Raw genomic sequence first — 21,832 nt, 5'->3', positions numbered from 1 at the left:
TAACTGGCTTTTGGGCTTGATCAAGAATTCATGCCAATTATGAAGATATTGCTCAAGCATTCTCCTAGTCTGAGTTCTTAAATTGTGGTTTCACTAATTCTTCTGAACAATCCTATTTATTTTACACGGTAATTGGTCGAAGGACTGGTAAGTTGACTGATAATTGATGATAAATGAGCCAAATAAACAAGTCAGCATTTAGAACATCTCTGTTAGCCCGAATCCTCCAACCCGTTTGGAGGATAAAATTCTTAAAAGTTAAATAGAAAAAAGAAAATAACAGATCGTTCCATTAGAAAGAGGATCTGAATCTGCTATACTTCTTACAACGGTAAGGGGGGAAAATCCCACCTGTAAACTCAGGCAAGCGAGATATAACTAGTACAAGCCACATCCTAATACACTACAATTCTATTTTTGGAACAAATAATAATTTCACTAGCCCTTCCAAAATTCTTTTCCGAAAAAGAATTATGCCTGCACACTCTGCAACAGAGATAATTGCAGCCATTAACCAAGCCAGTCATTCAATCTAGCGCAGTAAGTGCCTCATAAATTATATGATACAAGAGGCCTGGTCTGATTTCACACACGCTATCGCAAGACTTGTTCTTGAATCTTGGCTTCTATTACCAATCATTCCCCACTTCTTCTAAACAGACAGACTCATCGACCAACAACTCTCAACTCATCTGCCAGGACTACTATTTTGATTTAACTGCACCCCATTTTCTTCACCAGTGGAAGAGTTATTATATACCAAAGGTGGCATCGTAGTGAACCCATTCTCTTTAATGGATCCGCCTATTGAAGCAGAAATCATGGTTTTTTCCACTGAATTCACAGGTGACTCGTCTGGAACCACCGGCTCTGTTTGTGTCTGCTGCTGAAATAATTCAATGCGTCGCAAAGAGGGCACATCTCCATCACAGTACCTGCGCCACATACTCCTGTATATTGACTCAAGATTTCGGGTGAACTGTGTCCCATCACAAAGTGGTGATTTTGACATGAGCTCTCGAAGACTCATTCTCAAGTTTGACAACGATGTAACATCCGAAGCCAACTGTATAGCCGACTCAACGTACTCGTCTTCATTCCTCGCCACAAGGTTCTGTAACCCTAAAATGCAAAATTTAGGAAGCACTAAGATTTTTCACCCCTTTTTTGGAAACTATACTTTCATCAATTGGCAAACCGCAAATGCAAGCACTAAGAGTTCATAAGCAGGGGTAGAATAAAATTAAGATTAACAGAACAAACTTACCAACTGTCTTGAGAAGACTCACACCAACATTATGAGCGTGTATGGAACCTCCCATAGTGACACAAGGAACTCCCATGTATAGTGATTCACATGTGGTAGTTGTTCCAGCATAAGGAAAAGTATCCAAGCTACAAAAAGTGGATCATAATAACAAGCTGAGAATGTTTCCCTTTAAGAGCAAGCAATAGAGGATGTAGGCAAGTATGTCACCAAATCTTTATCATAATTGATAATTGTCTATAAGAATTTTTTGAGATGCCAGATTTTACACGGAGAGGATACTTCAGAAAACCCCTACTGCTGAAAACAAGATATACCCCAGTCCAGCAACATGAAATTACACATTTTATGCACTTTAATTAAGACACATCCAAATTTGACAAAGTTAACATTTACCAAGCATCAAATGACCATTAAATATCTGACAAAATGATAAAGATCTGAGATAACCTAAGCATAACTTATATTTAAAACTGCAGGAGTGACAAAACACACAATATTATCATATCATATGTTTCAGGGAATATCCTTTCATCGGGAAAGGGCTAAAACTACCCCTATTGTTTGGTAAAGAGTTTATAGATGCATGGCTAGCGGCGAGGGGAGTGATCTTGATTGCTGAAAATCTGCGAAAGAGAGGAATTACACTTGTTAGTTGGTGCTACATGTGTAAAAGCTCAGGGGAAGAAGTTGATCATCTTTTGTTGCATTGCCCTGTGTCCTCGGGTTTGTGGAGGGCAATCCTGAATCTTTTCGGTGTTCAATGGGTGATGCCAAGCACTGTAAAGGAAATGTTATATAGCTGGGCCGGTTTCCGTAGAAGAAGAAAGCAAAAGGCATGGAAGTTAGCCCCGTTAGCTCTCATGTGGATAGTTTGGGGGGAGAGAAATAGGAGAGCTTTTGAGGGGATAGAGTCTCCTTTTTCACATCTTAAGAATAGTCTTTTATCTTTGATCGCTTTTTAGTGCACTCATATAGCCCCTACTTGTATAGAAGATTGGGCGTCATTTGTAGAGAATCATGTTCTGATGTAAATTCTCTACTTTTTGGTATACTTCTCGTATATGGGAATTTTCTCCCTTTTGATTAATACAATTTACCTTATCAAAAAAAAGAGTTTATAGATACCGTATGTACATCTATCAGTCCAAAAATGCACATTACGTCCATCTAGCAGTCCCAAAAATACAAATGACGTTAATTCTATTAATAAAATTGCCTCCCATCTAAGGCAGAATCGGCGAACCTTCAATTTAATGACATGTCATTTTTTTACTGGGTCACGTGGCAATCTCGGGATGAAACCAAATTTGGGTTTAATTTCGACCCATTAAACGGATCCGACCCTAGTTTTTGTTACCACACCCACTCCCACTCACCTGACCAACCCCCTTTCGTCTTCTCCAGCCATAAACCATAAACCTCAATTCTAGGAAACGAACATGCCAAGAATCAAAGAATATATGGGAAATAGATGGACCTACCATCATTAGTTGATTGGCCATGTTTTCTCTCACTATTATCCGTCAATACTTCGCCGGCCACTTGGGTAACCGTGACCTCGCCGCCATTTCCCTTGCCACCACCCTCTTCATGCATATTATCTTCGGCTTTTGGGCATGTCATTCTTTTTAGAAAATGGAGGACTTATGGTAGCAATGAAATCTTAACACCTATTTACAATGAAATCACATAGCATGGAGGTAGCAAAAGCATCAAGAACAAGCCACGAAAACATCAACGGTGTTTGCCGACCATATCTGAAAGATTCCGGTCATGTTTATGACTACCTGTCACTACTGGTTTACCATTTTCGGTGAGGAGATCCGGTGGTTGCCATCGCCGGTCGTGGAAGAATGGTGTCGATAGTAGCACCATGGAGAGGGAGGGGGGTTAGGTTGTGAAGAATGTGAGAGAAAGAGAGAGGCGAAGAGGTGGGGGTAATGCCGGATTTCCAATAGTGGCGGCGGCGATTGGCCGGTGGTAACGCCGACAGTGGTGGTGATAGAGGAAAAGAGGCTAGGAAGAGGATTTTGGGGTTTAGGTGGGTGGAAGTGGGTGAGTTGGGTGATAAAGAAGAAAGAGAAAGAAAAAGAAAAAAATGCAAAGAAAAAGAAAGAAAATAATTAGGCGGGTCAAATAAATTGGGCGGGTGTTCTACCCAGGTTTGGTTTCAACCCAAAGCTGCCACATGGCCTAGTAAAAAAAATGCCACATCATTAAATTGAAGGCCCACGGGTTCTGCTGTTAGACGTGGGGGCAATTTTATTAATAGAGTTAACAGAATTTTATCAACAAAAAAAAAAATTAATTAATAGAATTAACGTTGTGCATATTTTTCAGACTGATAGATGGACGTGATGTGTTTGTTGGACTGATAGATGGACAGAGGGTATTTACAAACCATTTACCAAATAATAGGGATTGCTTTGACCCTTTTCAGTTCTTATATTTACACAATCAGACATACTGGAACACTTTTTTTTTTGACAAGGCATACTGGAACACTTGAAAAAGGCAATTTTAAAATGAGGGTGATTCACAAGGACTTCCTTCTAATTCAGCGAGAAACTAGATGGACCTTGCATCTGACTAGAGAAACATTTTGGACCTCCCCTGCCAAAAATTTAAGACCGATGGCGATTATATTTGGTATGATTTGACAATATCATCCTTCCTTTAACTTGTCCATACAATTAGGCAACAACGAAAGAAGATTGTGGGGCATTTTTCCTACTTTCATGTTAAAGTTCCTTTTTGGCATTTCTTTCTTCTCTTATTTTTCTTTTTTTTTTGTTTGTTGGCAGGTAAGGTAAGGCTCCGTTTGTTTTATAAAGATTAAGACGTTTAAATCTGGATACACTTTTGCTTATTAAGATAATGTATCTAGATTCAAACACTGGATCACTAAAATTGCTTTTTCAGCATCTTCATGTGGATAAATTATCTTTATTCAAAAATAAATAAATAGAGAATTCAAATAAATTACTACTAAGTACTATACCCACAAAGATATTAGAGAATATTAATTTACATGGTGTTGTATAATTTATTTTATTTTTTTGACAAACCACACACTAAAGACTAGCAGCGACTGGCCGTGCTAGTAGCTAGTGACATCAGTTGTGAGGTGGTGATTGGTGGTTGTCGTGGTTGTATGGAGGTTGGTGATGGTTGTGCAATGGGGCAGGCTATGGTGGTTGTTCGATGGTGGCTAGAGGTGGTGGATGTCTATCTCGATGGGGATGGTTGCGGAGTTAGGTGGTGGTGATGGCGGTTGTGCGGTAGAAGTTGGCGATAGAGGTGGTTGGTGATAGTGACTAGTTGTGTGAAGATGGTTGGTGATGGTAATTGTGCGGTGGTTGGTGGTGGAGGTGGCTGATGGTTTGGTGGTAGCGGTTGACGGGTGAGGAAGTCACTGGTGCTGGCAGGAGGTGGCTGGCGGTGGTGGTAGTAAACATAGTTCTGGCAAAAGGACATTTTAAGTAGACATTTTAATGATACTAAAACTCTGCACAAGATGTAAACGATTCAAACCTGTTAAGAGCTAACAAGTAGTTACTATGAAGGAAAAAAAATAAACTTAATAATTAAAATCTGAACGATTCAAATTCAGACATCCATCAAGTGCAAACAGATAAAGCCTAGATAAGGCCAAAGAGCAGTTGGACAAGTGAGAGAACTAGGTCACCAGGTGGGAGAAGGCATTGGGAGGGAGGCCTAAGGGGAGGGGAGAGGGAGTGTTGGAGTGAATTGGATTCGGCTGATCGACTGATTCTATTGATGTCCCTTTTTCACTTCCTACAGCTTTTAGTTAAATACAATCAAATCAGAAGCGAACTTGGAAAGAGAGTTATGAATTCTGGTGACATGCTGCCATTTAATAGTCAAACTAATGGAGATTGATGGCAGAAAGTCCCTGCAATTACATACTCCCTTTTCTTTTAATGGCAAAGAGATTTCATTAAAATCTAGCACTAAGATGGGGCTAGGTAAACTGTACAAGTGCAGCGCAAAGCAAAAGTAGAGGGGAAGTCTCGAGTATTTCTCAAACTAAAAGGAAGGCCTATATATATTCACCAAAGTAGACCAGAGGTCTATTTAGTTCCTGAAGGAACAGAGATCTAGCATTAATCAAATATAAAATGTTTCTCAGCTTCCATGACAAGATATGCTGTGACTTACTGCTGACAGTCTTACAGCAAATTTGTAAATTTGTACCCCTTCCGTTCCACTTTGTTTGGCACTATTTTCTTATTAGTCCATTCCAGAAAGGTTGGCACATTCCTATATTTCCTTATGGGAAGCTTTTATAGCCACACAAATGCTATGACTTTTTTAAGACCATAAGTTTCAAAAGTTTTATAGCCACATAAAATGTTATGGCATACTTAAAAGTTAAGACCACAAGTTTCAAAAATCTTCCTCTCTTTATTAAACTTTGTGCCAAACCAAACTACGACAACCAAATTGAAATGGAGGAGTAATTAATAACGCAAAGAGATAGTTGACCTCAGTGAAGAAAACACAAGGGAGCCCAACATTTAATTTAGAATTCCCTTCCAATGATCACTTGAAATAGTATGATAGAGAAAAATATAGGAAGTTAAACAATTCACAGAAGCAAATTGATAAATCACCCTATAAGCAAGAAAAGAAGAGCATATGCATGTAAGGGTGCCCAAACCCCTTTAAAATATATTCCAGGCAGAAGAGATGGAGCTAGTAACAGCATACGTATCCTTTGAGTGTCTTCAACGTGAAGCATGATACCCATATAAATTTGGAAGTGGAACTAAGAAAACGGCCTTATGAACAATTTACAAATGAAATCAAAAGCTTAATTAGATTCTGAGTATAAGAAGGCCACATGACCAAGGGCATTACCTAATATCCATGAGGGAATATGCTTGCATATGATCATGATTTAGAAGGATTAATGGCAAAAGATCAACTCTCTGTGGCTCCAATCCCAACTGCTCTAGAATAGAAAGAAATCTCTGCCTCACACTATCGCAACAGAAAGGCTTGCACTTAACAATTAGCCGAGAATGCGGAACTGCACAAAGAATTTTTGCCCAGACTTGCAGCACTTTAGGTGTTATCTGCATTGGCAGATCATCAGAATAAAAGAAGAAAGAGCCACAAAATCCTATTAAACAACACAGTTACCAATTCAAAAGCACGACACAACCCCACCACATGCTTCTAAATGGCACTTGCTTCCTGATTAATACCTTGGCAAGATTGTTGAAGCTACCAAACGTAACAAAGCCATTGGATAAAGCAGGTGCTGGAGACACTGGCCCAGCTTCAGGAGAAGGTGTATAACAAAGAAAGCTATCTGGCAATCGAACCAACTCTTCCACGTGTCTGCCAATCAAATAGAAACGATTAGCCACAAGACTGTCGTGCGGGTAAGATCAACATGAAAAAATCCTTTCTCCCACTCACTTCTGTTTTGTGTTAGGAGGGTCAGCCATAGCATCAGTGATTCTATAGTCAATCGTGGGCAAACCAGTTGTGTTAGGGTATCCAATCCAAGTCACCTAGCAGGAGAAATATAAAGAATCATGAACACTGAGAAGGAGCAATAACAGCTCAAAAGTTAAGCCATAGCAAATAGATTAGTTAAGACTTCCTTCATAGCAGGAAGTTTGATACATAGAAGCAAGATTCTAATTTTATCGGGGAGTGGGAAATTTTCAGTATGAAATTCAAAGATAGGAGTGGTTGAATTAGCATGAAACCAAGATGACACACTAGAATGAAGTACAACATCAAATGTTTTTCTTTTGATAAGAATGACATCAAGTGTTTTTCTTTTGGTAAATATGACATCAAGTATGTTTTTCTTTCGATAAGTATGACATCGCGTGTGCTTTCAAATTGTTCCCCAAATTTCAGAGAAGCTTCACCTTGATTTCAAATATGTCTTACTGGACTAATTAACTTTCCAACTTCAAATGAATATTTCGAGTTGACAGGCAAGGTAGGACAGCTGTTTTATAGAGATATTCCAACCACCCACGTGATTCTCCTAGACTCCTAGTAGCACTGTTAACCATGTATCTTAAAACAAAATCCTCATATGACCAAAGAATGTAAAGTATGTATTTTTTTCTTCATAGTCAATAAGATTGACAATTTGGTAGTCATATGAAACTACTAGGCTAGCATGGTCAAAAGTTACTCCAACATAATTCGCAATGAGATCCAATGCATACACACTCATACCTCTTTATTTGATGATGCGCACCAAACCTCAAACATTATTTTAGAAGAAGGGTGGTGACAGACAAAAACATCATGCTACACATCTATCTCTAAGCTCTTGGAAGCACAAAATCCAACCAAAGATGGGAGAGATAATAAGCCTAATAAAAGAAAAAGAACCACTGAATTCCAGTTTCTCAATTTACGCGAGACAACTTAACCATTCCCCATAAAAAGTATTATTTAAAAAAATGAAAGGCCAGCTCTTTCCCTTAAAAGCCAAAACATATCTAATGAGGTGCAGTTAGGCCTCAGAGCAGCAATATTGAAACCAGAAACAACCAAGTTAGAGCATAAGATAAAGATCACCTGTACAGGCGCAGGTCGACAAGCCATCGTTCCCAGTTTATTATTAGCAGTGTGACCTGTAAGTTCAACCATAATATCAACTTTATCTTCTCTAATCATGCTGGAGACCTTTTTCTCATCAATCCCGTAGATATCCCTCCAGACACCACCCTTTTTCAAGACTTTGTCCCTAAACCTGTTTGTTTTTGCATCTGCCTGCAATCCCAAACAAAGAACCATATAAAAGTATGTCTTAGTGATTTTGTCCAAAGAATGCCTTAGTGATGTAATCCGAAGCGTGAACTAAGCTGTCGCAATACAAAGACAAATGAGGATCAGCAATGGAAAAGAATACCTTTACAACAGCTGAATAAACCACCACCTTGTAGTTTGTGTAGTCATGATATGCAAGTGGTGCTTCGATGAAGTATGAGACAGAGTGAGTAAAATAATCAGGAGACACATATCCAATCACAAGTGGCCTTTCCGGGACTTTTGAGTTGTCCCATGAAGTGTACTGAGGATATAATTTCATAAAACGTCGACCCCAGTCTCTGCATTCACGCACCTTACAGTTAGAATAGGCACCAAAAGATCCAGAAACAGAATCACACTAAACCAAATATACAGCCAACAATAGGTACGTGTATATTACCAATTGTAATGGCAAAGGCTACCTGACACTATTTTCCATTATCATTAACGAGGTCATAGTAACTGGGATTTTGGAGGAGTCCTATTCATCCAAGCAGCAGGTGACGGAAGGACAAATATATAGGAACATTACATTTTATGGTTAGGTACTTAGTAGGTACAGGACATACTTAGTAGAAAGGGCAAAGAAAAACTCCTTACTCATAATTTTCTAAGTTCTGTAAAAGTTGGTACTTTTTGGGCCAGTTCTGGCCAGAATCCTCATTTCCTGACTAATCCAGAAACATGCAAGGCCATACCTCTCTTGCTGGGAGAAACTTGTTATCTCATTTCCCTTGAAAATTATAGCAGGTCATGAGGTAATGCTAACATCGGCAGATCTAATGAGAAACTTAAGGGCAGGTGAGCTTTATTGTGAGACTTGGCAAAATTCATCCCCAAAATGTCAAGATCACTGTTCCTGCTCCAACTACTGCTATTTCCTCTATTTCAATCACCTCTGTCAGGAGACAGAAGATATCTACTAGGTCATCAGTAAGGTCATTTTGCATCATTAGGCACCACGGGCTCTTAATCGTATAAGTTGATCAAGAAAAACTGTTGGCACATTCTTTTTAGAAGGGAGATGCAGGGCTGGGAACTTCCGCAACTTCTAATTCTACTTGCCAAATTGGAAGGCTTCTCAGTCAAGGAAAATACTACTAATAGAATGAGATAGGGGAACTCCAAGGATGGCCTTAACACAGTGAAATCAGGCTACACACATTCTTGCTCCACCAATGATATCATTGATAGATGGCCTTGGAAATATATATATGTGGAAGACTAAACTACCTAAATACCCAGGATAACCTCAGCAGAAGAAGCTTTCAGTTGGCCAACAGGTGTTACAATGCTTGCAGCAGCCAGAGTCCACCAGATATCTTTTTCTTTTTGTTCACTACCCAATTGCAGCAGATATCTGTTGTATGTTCTTTTCCGTCTTTGGTCTATACTGGGTCATGCCACAGAACATCAAGGATGCCTATGAAAGCTGATCTTCATGGAAAGTAGATAAATCCATCATTAAAGTTTGGCAGATGATCCCTTCCTGTATTTTTTGGTGTATTTGGACAGAAAGGAATTGCAGATGTTTTGACGGGATATCAACTCCTACTTACTCACTTAAGGATAGATGTTTTGTCTGGTTATATAGTTGGCAGAAGTTAGCTCCTGTAAACTGCCCTCGTAATATATTTTGGACTTCGTCAGCTTCTTAGCTTTAGCCTAGTTCTTTTGTCTGTAGAGCTGACTTTGTCTTTAAGTTCTCTCTCTTTTGTACTACTTGCATCTTCTTGATGCCTTATACAAAATTCTCTTACTTCATTAAAAAAAATAAAAAGACTTTTCAAATTTTCCTCACTCTATCAGCCTACACATCTAACTTTCTTTATCCTTTTTCCCCAATTGTTAGTTTCCCTTTTTTCCCATACTTAGGTAGCGTTTGCTGCATAATATATTATACAATAGCCTACAGGTAGGAAGTAAATAAAACCTGTGAGCCTCATATAACTTGTCATCAGTTCCTTCATTAATGTAGTTCATGGCAAGTAACCGATTCTGCAAACACAAAATTATAGATATATGAGACAAAAAGGTGTAGTAAATCCAAGAACATTTTTTAAGACAAGACTTAAAAAATTGCCATCTAATATGCAGCATAATAAGTCAGAAATTATCAAGATGTTGTAACAATTCAAATCCTAATGCGCTAAAATTAAAAGAATGTTATGAAGTAAAGAGCTTCTCAATCTCAGGGGAATAGTCAACTACTCAATTCACTTGGAGACACCACTGTTCCCTTTTATTTTTCAAGGTTTTGATTTGGTCCCACTTTCAAACATATTGCATTTTGAACTTCTCATTTTTGTCTTAAAGGACTTGAAACTTAACAGTTTATCCTGTCTGACAATTATTCTGAAGACAAGTATTGAACTTGGAATGGTTAAACCTCCATTAAAAGTAGATCTATTGTTACATGAAAGGTAGTAGATAAAGGCCGGAGGTATTTCTCAAAAGCTACTAGTATCTAGAGCCTTGATGTTATGTGGATTGACATTACACCTAAAGCAATAACAAAGAGCTATCCATGTCACCATAGTGCAAAATGCATTTTTAGATAAAGATGTTGTAGCCTATTTAAAGGTTTTGAGGACCACATGTAGGCCATGTTGATATCAAAAGAAGGATCATGCAGAAAAAGTCAAAGAGATGGGATACCTCAAAATCATAAGAGAACAGGCAATACCTGGCCTGCATTTCGGGAATCAGGATCGATCTTGAGGCACTGCTCATATGCTTCAATGGCCAGAGATATATTTCCTGCATCCCTGTATAGAACTCCTGCACAGTTCCCAACATTATTCCATTAACCAAAGGAGTAATACCTAGACAGCTTCTACTTAATAGGATGAAAAAATCTTCGAGTACTTGAAATATGCTTCTTCAAGGTTAATCACTTGCGATAACTAAATGAACTACTTCGACAACCATCAGAAAGCTTGAAGGACCTAAAAGATGGTGCTAACACTTTGGAAGAACTTATCGATTATGCAAGTCCAGATTGAAAGATAAGGAAGGCAAGTAAAGCAGAAAGAAAGTTATCTCGCATTTGTGGATAATAACATCAGAAAAGTGGAACCTGAAAATTCGCTAACAATACAGAACGGACAAAGAAGCAGTTACATCATAGATCTCTGAAGTCTGAATTAATGTTCTAGAGAAAGTAGCACCATGACAGCCTAAAGCACACAGTGAGAAAGTCAATTTTCTTCTTTTTTATTTTTCTCTCTTTTTTTAAGAGGGGCTGGGGGGAGCAAACAATATACAGAAACTGGAATAAGAAAGAGATAGACAACAGATGCATAGAGAAACAAGAACAGACCCTAACTTTATACACATAAAAGCGAGGTGGAAATAAGGACCTAAATTATTATATGCCTCTGCATATGTTGGGTTTGCAATGATAGCTTTCTCAATCATGCTAGCAGCAGCATCCATTTTACCCTGTGAGCAATCAAGAAAATATGCAACTCACAACAGCACATATTATTGCTTACACAAACACTAGTTGATAGCAATCAATGTTCACCTGAACCGTGTAAACTACTCCGAGATTGTTTAATGACTGAGAAAAGTTTGGTTTGATTGACAAAGCCATCTGTGGAACATGAAATCACAAGTTGAATAAAGTATAAATCTCCTATGCCAACCAAAAAAAATATGCATAAGATGATTGCCTGATAACACTCCACTGCTTTATCAAGGTTGTCCCTGTCCTTGTATATCACTCCCAAATTGTTGCATGCTTCAGCACAATGAGGATTGAAGTGGAAAGCAAGTTCATAAAACACAATGGCCTGCATGTGAGAATAAATCATCAACTCCTTCACAATGTGATACGAACCAAGATATCCAACAAGAACGTTGGACTTCAATTGTTGCAACTTTTGCAATTTGGCGGTTACGTGTATAATTTGGCCATCAATTGAAGATTACACATGTAATTGGCGGCTATATTTGTAATTAGTGACTACTTAGATCCCTAGGTTTTTAGCTTAGGGGTATTTAGGTGTCTTGTTAGCTAAATACCCATCCTAGTATAAATAGTCCTTAAAGTTTCCATTTTAGGGTTAGACTATTTTGTTGATCAATGTATCCTCTTTGAGAGATTTGAAGGTGGTTGCCATGGTTGAACACAACTTGCAAAGGTGTTCTGTTCTTCAAGTGGAATTTCTTCACTTGAAGGTTTCCTATAGATTAGGTACTATAGGTCTTGTATTTGTTGGGTGATTGATTATATCAATTGTTTAATATTTACACCTTATTTGAGCCTAGACTCAATTTTTATCCTTTTATTCTTGTTTCTTTAATTTCCACATTTTAATTCATATCACAATGGAAGCAACAACGATAAGTTTCTCATCAAGGGAAGAAATGGATAACACGAGTGGAACGAGGGGAAAGAGTGTAGATATTGGAAGGGTACTGAAAACTAAACACTTGAGACACTACAAACAACAACAACAACATACCCAGTGTGGGGTCTGGGAGGGTAATGTGTACACAGACCTTACCCCTACCTGGAGAGGTAGAGAGGTTGTTTCCAATAGACCCTCGGCTCAAGAAAAGGTGGAAAGGAAGAAAAGGGAGGAAGAAGAAGAAGAAAGAGGGGGGAGAAAGAAAGGAGAGGGAGACAAAAGACGATAAGGAAAAAGAGGAGAAAAAGTAGCATCGAATAGTAACAATCAAGGAGCAATAATTTCCAGTAAAAGGGGAGAAAAAGTAGCATCAAATAGTAACAATCAGGGAGCAACAATTTCCAGTAGACACTACATACGTATATATTCCCTCCGTCCTATTTAATGTGGCCTTGTTTGACAGGCCATGGAGTTTAAGAAAGAAAGACTGACTTTTGAAACTTGTGGTCTAAAACAGGCGATAAACATTTTTGTGGCTATAAATCGCCTCATTATGGGTAAAATGGTTTCTAAATAGAAAAAAGGTGTCATTCTTTTTGGGACAGACTACTAAAAAGAAAAGTGTGCCACATGAATTACGATAAAAGGAGTAGTAGAGTATGAACTTCAACCGTTGCAAGCAGCAGAAATAAGTGCAATCCCTAAAAAATATGGCTCTACAAGGTTGACCTAGTTACACCACAAAACTAAACCAACAACCTTACAGTTGATAACCCAACAATTCTTCTACGCACTATGCTACAGCCCTTATGTTAACTGCAAGAGCACATACTATTGTATGAGTTGTGATATAGAGATAAGCGGAGGGCCTTGCACAAAATTACCATGTCAAATTTCAGCATTTCACCATAGGCAACACCAAGATTATACATTGCGTCAGCATAGTGCCAGTTGTAGTAAAGAGCTTTCTTGTAATATACCACACCTTGGTTGATGTCTCCCTCCAATTTAACCTGAATAGAAGTACCAACAACTAATAAGCACGAAGAGATTTTGGCAGTTCCAGAAGAAGTGAGCTAAGAAACCAGATAAGGCTCTAATTTGCTTTTTTATAATAAAGAAAGAAAAAACTCTAATAAGTTAGAACTGCTAATAAAATATAAGAACAGGTATATGTCTTCATGTTTGTTCACCTGACAATGTGGAAATGCTGATATGAACTTAAGATAACTTCCCTTTTTTAGTTTCTTATGGGTTGGGGGCAGTGAGGTGTCAATTGGAAACTTCTTATGCTGCTTGATTAAAATTTCAGTCTTCGTAGCAAGCAGTATCTTATCATGTTCAACATGAAGCAAAAGATAGTTGTGTGAACTATAAGGCAGAAAGTGAATGCGAAATGCTATTAAGCAAACCTCTGGTTACCATGTTCTTCACTACGAGATTGCAATATGGAATGTCTAATTAACAGTTAGGAAGACGATATAGCAATAGTAATAACTGCTAAATTTGTACAAAGTCTGACTTCGAAGGAGTTGAATGCCATTTAATGAAGTTAGGACTGTTCACAGACACTAATTACCTTTGTGCCTAAATCAGTCAGAGCAATTGCCATGTTATTCTTTGCAATCTCAAAATTTGGCGACACAGCTAAACACCTGAATAAGCATAACGAGAAATAAAAGAAATCAGATGGAAACTGCCAAATCATATATAGCCACCTCACACTAAAGATAAACTTCAATCAAATAAAATGAATTTAACATTGTTGCAACCTCTCATAACAAGCAATTGCAGACTCCAAATCCCCACGGTTTTTGTATATAACGCCCATATTGCAATAAGCTTCAGCATACATAGGCCGCTCGAGTGCAGCCTTCTCATAGCAATTAAGGGCCATGTCGTATTGCATCATTTCAGAATATACAACGCCAAGGTTATAATAAGCAGGCTGCGAGTACAGCACAACATGTCAAAATTGGGGCTTCCTTGATAAAGTCATGGTAACCAAAAAGTCAAACAGGCACCGGAAAATAATCACCGCATAATGTGAGTCGATTTTGATAGCTTCATAATATTTCTGAATTCCCTCCTGCGTGTTACCAGCAAGCTTCAGGCTGGTCCCAATATCAGTCAATACAATTGCAAGGCATTCTGCTGCTGGTTTATATGAGGGGTCAGCTTTAAGTGCTTTCTGATAGGACTGCATTGATTTAAATTCAACATAAAGATTAACTGAAAGTTATAAATGAAACAAAAAGAAGCTCTGATTAGTAATAAGCTTCTGATTCATATTCAACATAAAAATTGAGTGGATTATAGATGAAACAAGAGATAGCTTCGATTAGTGATAAGCATCATCATAATAAAGATTCACCAGAATAATTTAAAGCAGCTCGTGTGCAAAAAGAGCACACTCCATTATTTTTGCAATAAATTAATGAAGCTTAATCGTTTGCTTAATCAGACGTCCATCAAGTTCTAATCCTGATCACTTCCCAAATCTTTTAGTCTGCAGAGGTGAATTTACCATCTCCAGACCAAGTTTTGTCGAGCTCTTCAAGTCAAGGCAGACTTCAAAATCCAGCAACATAAACTCCTGAAAAATGTAATGCTCCTTTGCGCATTTCTATCTTCTAAGCCATTAAGCCTCCACTCTACCACAAACAGAAGTCCATTTCTGCATCGACTAAAGGGAAGAATCTAGGGATTTTATGCAAGTTGGATATCAAAAAGACATATGATCACGTAAATTGAAACTTTCTGATCAAGGTGCTAAAGGATATGGAATTTGGCAGGAAATGGCTCAACTAGGTTTTCGTGCATAGTACTGTTAGATTCTCGATCTTGATTAATGGGGCACCTAAAGCGTAAAGGGGATTGAGACAAGGGGGTTTCCTGTCTCCTCTCCTCTTCATTATTGCTATAGAATAGCTCAACTCAATGTTAAAGCTTGCCAATCAGAACAGAGAATTTAAAGTGACAAACGCTGGTGGAAGCAATATGGAGGTTTCTCTTCTCTTATATGCTAGTGATTCTATTGTTTTCATTGACATTAAGGTGGAGCAGCTTAGGCATTTAAGACACATTTCTTTTTGATAGTTGTGGTGTCTAGGCCACCTTGCGCACACATCGACTAATTCCACGGGTTACCTGCTACCTCCCACAAACATAGGTAGGGGGGCAACTCTGTCCACGAACGGCATTAAAGAGATATTAACAGCATTTAAAGCTCATGTTGGCTACATATTAATTAGAGGAAGAGCATGTCTAATAGTATCACAACGAACTGTATTACATTCTTAGTCTGCGTAACTCGACTAATTTTTTTAGCTTTTTTTTTAAGAAACTGATTTTTTTAAGTTAGCTTGGGTAGAAATAGCTTTTTCTACATATGGCATAGATTATCTTCACAGTTGACTCCCTTTAGCCCCATGCACATTATATTTAAATGAACGAGTAAAAAATGTGCATAACCACTCCCAAACATGCAACAACAACAACAAAAAAAAAATGTTTAATCCCATAAGTGGATCTGGGGAAGGGAGTGTGTACACAGACCTTACCCCTACCCTATAAAGGTAGAGAGGTTGTTTCTGATGGACCCTCGGCTCAAGGAACAGTAAAAATAAAGCAATAAGCAATAGCAGCAGCAATGTAATAGGGTAACGGAAGCGAATGACACAACAAGTAATAAAGAATCAAGAATAAGAGAATATAAGAATGGTACTATTGTAGACTCCGGAAGGAAAAATAGAGAACCCGGCTTACTATGCAAGTTGGACCTTGAGAAGGCTTTCGACCATGTCAATTGGGAGTTCCTGGATTTCATTATGATGCGGATGGGGTTTGGGGTACGATGGAGGGGATGGATCAACAAACAACAACATCAACAACCCAGTATAATCCCACTTAGTAGGGTCGGATAGTGTGTACGCAGACCTTACCCCTACCATGGGGTAGAGAGGCTGTTCCCAAATAGACCCTCGGCATCCTTCCCTCCAAGAACTTCCCATCTTGCTCTTGGGGAGACTCGAACTCACAACCTCTTGGTTGGAAGTGGAGGTTGCTTACCATCAGAGCAACACCTCTTGGTTGGAAGTGGAGATGGGTCAAGTTCTGCATTTCCTCATTCAGATTCTCGGTCCTGGTTAATGGTAGCCGTGTGGTTTCTTTGGCAGCTCTAGGGGTCTCAGGCAAGGTGACCCCCTATCCCCCATGCTATTCATTCTAGTGATAGATGCTCTGAGTAAAATGTTGGATCGTGCGGCAAGCGGAGGCTTCTTGCAAGGATTCTCAGCTCCGATCGGGGCGCCAAGTGCCCGAAGAGTCTCTCATTTGCTTTTTGCGGATGACACACTGATTTTCTGTGATGCCGATATGGATCAGTCGACCTACCTAAAGCAGATCCTGCAGTGGTTTCTGATAGTATCAGGACTCAAAATCAACCTCGGCAAGTGTGAGATTTTCCCGGTGGGTGAGGTTGCTAACATCGATGCTTTGTCTTATGTTCTCAGATGTAAGGTGGGCACTCTTGGGTGCTTCGCATAAGGATACTACGGTTTGGAATCCAGTGATCGAAAGGGTTGAAAAAAGATTAGCAGGCTGGCAGAAATGGTACTTGTCAAAAGGCGGTACGGAAGTGCTTATTAAAAGCACTTCATCGAGTATGCCCACCTATTACTTGTCCATGTTGTAAGCTCCTGTGAGCATCAGAAAAACTAGAGCGACTTCAAAGGAATTTTCTTTGGGATGCGGCGGATGGAACTAGAAAGTTTCATCTAGTGAATTGGCAGAAAGTCACTTCCCCAAAGAAGTGGGGTGGACTTGGAGTAAAATATCTTAGGGTATTCAACAGAACTTTGTTGGAAAAGTGGCTGTGGAGATTCGGGGTAGAAGAGCATGCTCTATGAAGGGAGGTCATAGTAGAAAAGTACGATTCCACGGAAGGGGGTTAGAGGACCAAGGCGATCACGGCACCTTTCGGGTGTGGCTTGTGGAGGAGCATCATGAAGAATTGGGAAGCCTTCAATGGCAACATTACTTACAGGGTGGGAGATGGAAGGAGAATCAGCTTTTAGAATCATAGGTGGTGTGGAGAGGATACTCTGAGGGCATCTTTCCCCCCACGTCTTCAGAGTTTCAAACCAGAAAGAATTGATGGTTCAACAGATTCGCAGGGAGCATGAAGGGGGGTAGTATGGGACCTCTCATTTAGAAGGAACATTCAAGATTGGGAGATTACGGAGCTCCAAGAATTGTTGGCACTGCTATACAGGCAAGACAGGCCCCAGCCATCTTGTGATTCTTGGAGATGGGAGTTGCGTGGCGATGGTTTGTTCACTATAAAGTCCTTTTACCAGAGTATGTTAGCGAGAGTGGAGGCCACTTTTCCATACTCCTCGATCTGGATTCCTAAGGCGCCCACGAAGGTGTGCTTTTTTGCATGGCTAGCGGCGAGGAGAGTGATCTTGACTGCTGAAAATCTGCGAAAGAGAGGAATTACACTAATTAGTTGGTGCTACATGTGTAAAAGCTCAGGGGAAGAAGTTGATCATTTTTTTACATTGCCATGTGTCCTCGGGTTTGTGGAGGGCAATCCTGAATCTTTTTGGTGTTCAATGGGTGATGTCAAGCACTGTAAAGGAAATGTTATATAGCTGGGCCGGTTTCCGTAGAAGAAGAAAGCAAAAGGCGTGGAAGTTCGCCCCGTTAGCTCTCATGTGGATAGTTTGGGGGAGAGAAATAGGAGAGCTTTTGAGGGGATTGAGTTTCCTTTTTCACATCTTAAGAATAGTCTCTTATCTTTAATCGCTTTTTGGTGCTCTCATATAGCCCCTACTTGTATAGAAGATTGGGCATCATTTGTAGAGAATCATGTTCCGATGTAAATTCTCTATTTTTTGGTATACTTCTTGTACACAGGAGTTTTTTTCCCTTTTGATTAATACAATTTACCTTATCAAAAAAAAAAAAGAATAGTACTAGTACTACTGGTAAGCCTAGGAGAAACTCACAACTATCTTCAACCTACCACCTTAATCCTCGACCTCCACACTTTCCTATAGTGGGAAGGCCCTCGGTAAGGTGAAGCAATGACATGTCCTGCCTAATCACCTCTCCCCAATACTTCATTGGCCTACCTCTACCCTTCCTCAGGCCAGCCATAGTCAACCTCTCACACCTCCTAACCGGTGCATGGGCATCTATGTCTCTCCTATTCACATGCCCGAACCATCGCAGCCTCGATTCCCACAACTTGTCCTCCAAAGAGGTCGCTCTCACATTGTCCTTAATAACATCATTCCTAATCTTGTCTTTCCTGGTATGTTCGCACATCCATCTCCACATCCTTATTTCAGCTACTTTCATCTTCTGGACATGGGACTTCTTGACGGGTCAACACTCAACTCCATACAACATAATCGGTCTAACCACCACACGGTAGAGCTTGCCCTTAAGTCTAGGTGGCACTCGCAAACATGCAAAAAAACAAAAAAAAAAATGGGTGCGCATCCTCGTGTCAAGATGCCTATTTGCAATTAAAAATGAAATGATACTTAACACAATTTTGATAAATTCTGTGAATGGTGCTTCAGAACCAATATCTTTTATAATTGCTCAATTTTTTTAATAGAAAGTCTGAGCCAGCTTGCGGTTACCCGGACTTAATCCACGGGGTACCTCCTACCTTTTTTTAAAATCAACTAAATGAAGTTTCACTGAAAATGCATCAACAAGATGCCTATTGTGGTACCTCCTACCTAATTTCCCTAACATTTTGTGTTAGTAAAGTTGAACATATGAAAGGTTTATTCCTCATGGCCAACAATATACAAATAAATTATCCTTATCCGAGAAAAGAAAAAAAATGTACATACACAAACATAAACTAAAATAAGCTATCACAGACATTAATTACTTTTACCTCAAAAAAGAAGCTGATGTTAGGAAAAGCTATCTGTAGGCAAAATGTCTATTATGGAGAAGGAAACATGCAACATATGAGCACAATATGTCCCCAATACCTAAAACTAGAAGCAAAATCGTATATCTCCCTAAAAACTCACTGAAGATAGCGTTACCTGAAATCCTTGTTTTCAGCCGAAGAATATTTCTGTCAGCGATTGAACATTTAAGGAAAATTGGTCTAAAGTTTGTTTCAAGTGCACAACATTTAAAAGCACAATCAGTGCATTTCTATTCCACATCCTATACCTTCATGAACCTCATATCATGAGTATTACTCCTTGTACAATTCTTTGAACCTATAATGTGAGTATGTGCCCTCTTTCGTGACAGTAAATCCACCAATTTCATATTAATATATTATACTACTACTACATAAAATGTTGAATCTGTATGAAGAACATTTATACGCTTTTCACATCTCCCACCAATATTGAAGTTCTTTTTTTCTGATAAAGTAATGTAATAACTTTATTAATAAACTACAGCACTAAGGGGCACCAAAAATGTAAGAGGTCGTGTCTGGACTCAACTCCCTCGAGCAAGCAAGGAGTCTTACGAAGTTCAGTACAGTGTCACATTATTTCATGTACCAGAAACAAATGAAGTTAGCTCATTCAAATCATTCTTTCTTGTATGGAAGTCAAGTAAGTTCATAAAAATGTGACTCAATAAGTATATAATACGAGGCTAACAACTAAATGTAAGTTTAGGTACGTTTCCTGGGATGTGCTTAGATTTCAATCCTCAGGTGTGCTTAAATTATAAGCATTAAAAAGAGGACAATGTGGACCGGAGTTAGAGGTACTTAGGGGTTTCACACAAAGAAAGAGAAGGAATAGGAGAAGGGGCAATGCCCAGATTCACGTATGAAGTCATCTATTAAGAGCGGATAAGAGCCTAACGTATTACATAACACAAAAGCTGTAAGCACTTCAAGCCTTCTTTGAAACAACCTTAAACTCAGCAGAGAATTTCTGGACTCCAACTTGAATTGCTCACAAGAAAGTTTACGTTGGTAATTATAAGCTGAGATTATCGGACTTGCAGTTTGTTTCAGTCACAACTATCAAAACAAGGGATCGTGAGTTTTTAACACCAGAGCTCCACTATATCCATTACAGGAATTATGCCAAATGTGATCATCATATATTTTTGACTACCACTAAATGTACAGTAAAAGATCTGATGAGTTTTGTGAAATACCAGTAAAAATAACTTCATGCACATACCTCAGCAGCCTCGACCAGACGACCCTCATCTTTGTACAAAATTCCACAATGAGTGAGGGCACACGCATTTTGTGGGTCCAGCTTGACAGCTTCAGCAAAACTTTCAAAAGCAAGCCGCCCCATGTTCTGCATCTGCAGGCAAATACCTTTGCCAATCAGAGATTCAATACTCCCACTATCCTTCTGCAACACACTCTCATAGATAGCAAGTGAATCAACAAACTTGTTCCTAGAGCGAAGAATATTTGCATAAGTGATGGCATCCTTCCCCTCAAAACTCTTCTTTATAGGACTTATTCTACCAGGAGAACCTTTGGAGGCAGAAGAAGATTGCCCTCCCTTCAGAAAACCATTGTTACCAAGTGGGACACTTTCTTTCCCATTCTCGACATCTTTTTCCATCAACGCCATCTAACTATACCTTCGGAGTCACTTCCTGAATCTGCTAAAGAAAAATAGCTTCTTTTAGAAACAAGAAAGTCGTGTTAAGCTGTAAGTAACCCCAAGTGAGGTTTAACGTCTAGTTCTATTCACCTTCAAGTATTTCTCCCTCAATGCTCCTAATTTTAACTTCTGAGCATACAAAAATTTGAGCACAATGAGGTTTTCCTGGAGACTATGAACTAAGTATTGCTCTCATATCATTCTTGATGAACATGTATCAATTACAAACACAGCAAAATGAATAAAGCTTGAACTTCTAGAAGCACAACACGAAGGCTTTAAAAATTCAAATACCCTAACTTGGCAATAAATGAAATAGTAGTAGTAGTACATTACTATTAACAAGTACAATTAAAGAAAAACCCTCAGGTGTTACAAAACCCATATCAGTTAAACCCCTAAAAATAAGTCTTTTTTTCAAGAATCAACTTACAACTAAAACTGAACATAACCCCTCTATACAAAAATGAACTGATCATGATTAAACCAAAAGAAAACACTCAACGAAATTAGGGCAAAACACTTTAAACCACCGCACACCAAAAAAAAAAAAGAATATACAAACCTCAGTTATTCAATCACTTTCAAAGCAGTGATGCTTTCACCATACTGTTTCTGCTAGGGTGGTGGCGGAAGGAATGGAGTATATGTGTGTGAGTGTTTGAGCGCGCCCGCGCGTATATATATAAATATAGATACAGAGTTGGCGAGGGCCAAGTGAGGGGGGTTTTGGGGGGGGGGGAGGG

The 21,832-nt window shown here is 39.0% G+C and overlaps 1 protein-coding gene across 1 annotated transcript; it reads right to left on the bottom strand.

The window, feature by feature from the left end:
* Positions 1–212: 212 nt before the first annotated feature.
* Positions 213–21,816, bottom strand: LOC109237750 (probable UDP-N-acetylglucosamine--peptide N-acetylglucosaminyltransferase SPINDLY). Its single transcript, XM_019404106.1, has 18 exons — positions 21,652–21,816; positions 20,643–21,084; positions 14,483–14,644; positions 14,217–14,392; positions 14,024–14,099; positions 13,329–13,457; positions 11,764–11,883; positions 11,616–11,684; positions 11,449–11,530; positions 10,773–10,867; positions 10,020–10,084; positions 8,187–8,385; positions 7,853–8,047; positions 6,722–6,816; positions 6,505–6,640; positions 6,155–6,372; positions 1,268–1,395; positions 213–1,122 (listed from the first exon to the last, which is right to left on the bottom strand). Exons 2-18 carry the CDS (start codon positions 21,051–21,053, stop codon positions 689–691), a joined length of 2,790 nt encoding a protein of 929 aa, XP_019259651.1. The 5' UTR covers positions 21,054–21,084; positions 21,652–21,816; the 3' UTR covers positions 213–688.
* Between the last annotated feature and the right edge of the window lie 16 nt (positions 21,817–21,832).

Source organism: Nicotiana attenuata, unplaced genomic scaffold, assembly GCF_001879085.1.
Source record: "Nicotiana attenuata strain UT unplaced genomic scaffold, NIATTr2, whole genome shotgun sequence".
Taxonomy (NCBI): domain Eukaryota; kingdom Viridiplantae; phylum Streptophyta; class Magnoliopsida; order Solanales; family Solanaceae; genus Nicotiana; species Nicotiana attenuata.
Note: the sequence above shows the minus strand (reverse complement) of the source record. Positions and strands in the feature narration are given on the sequence as shown.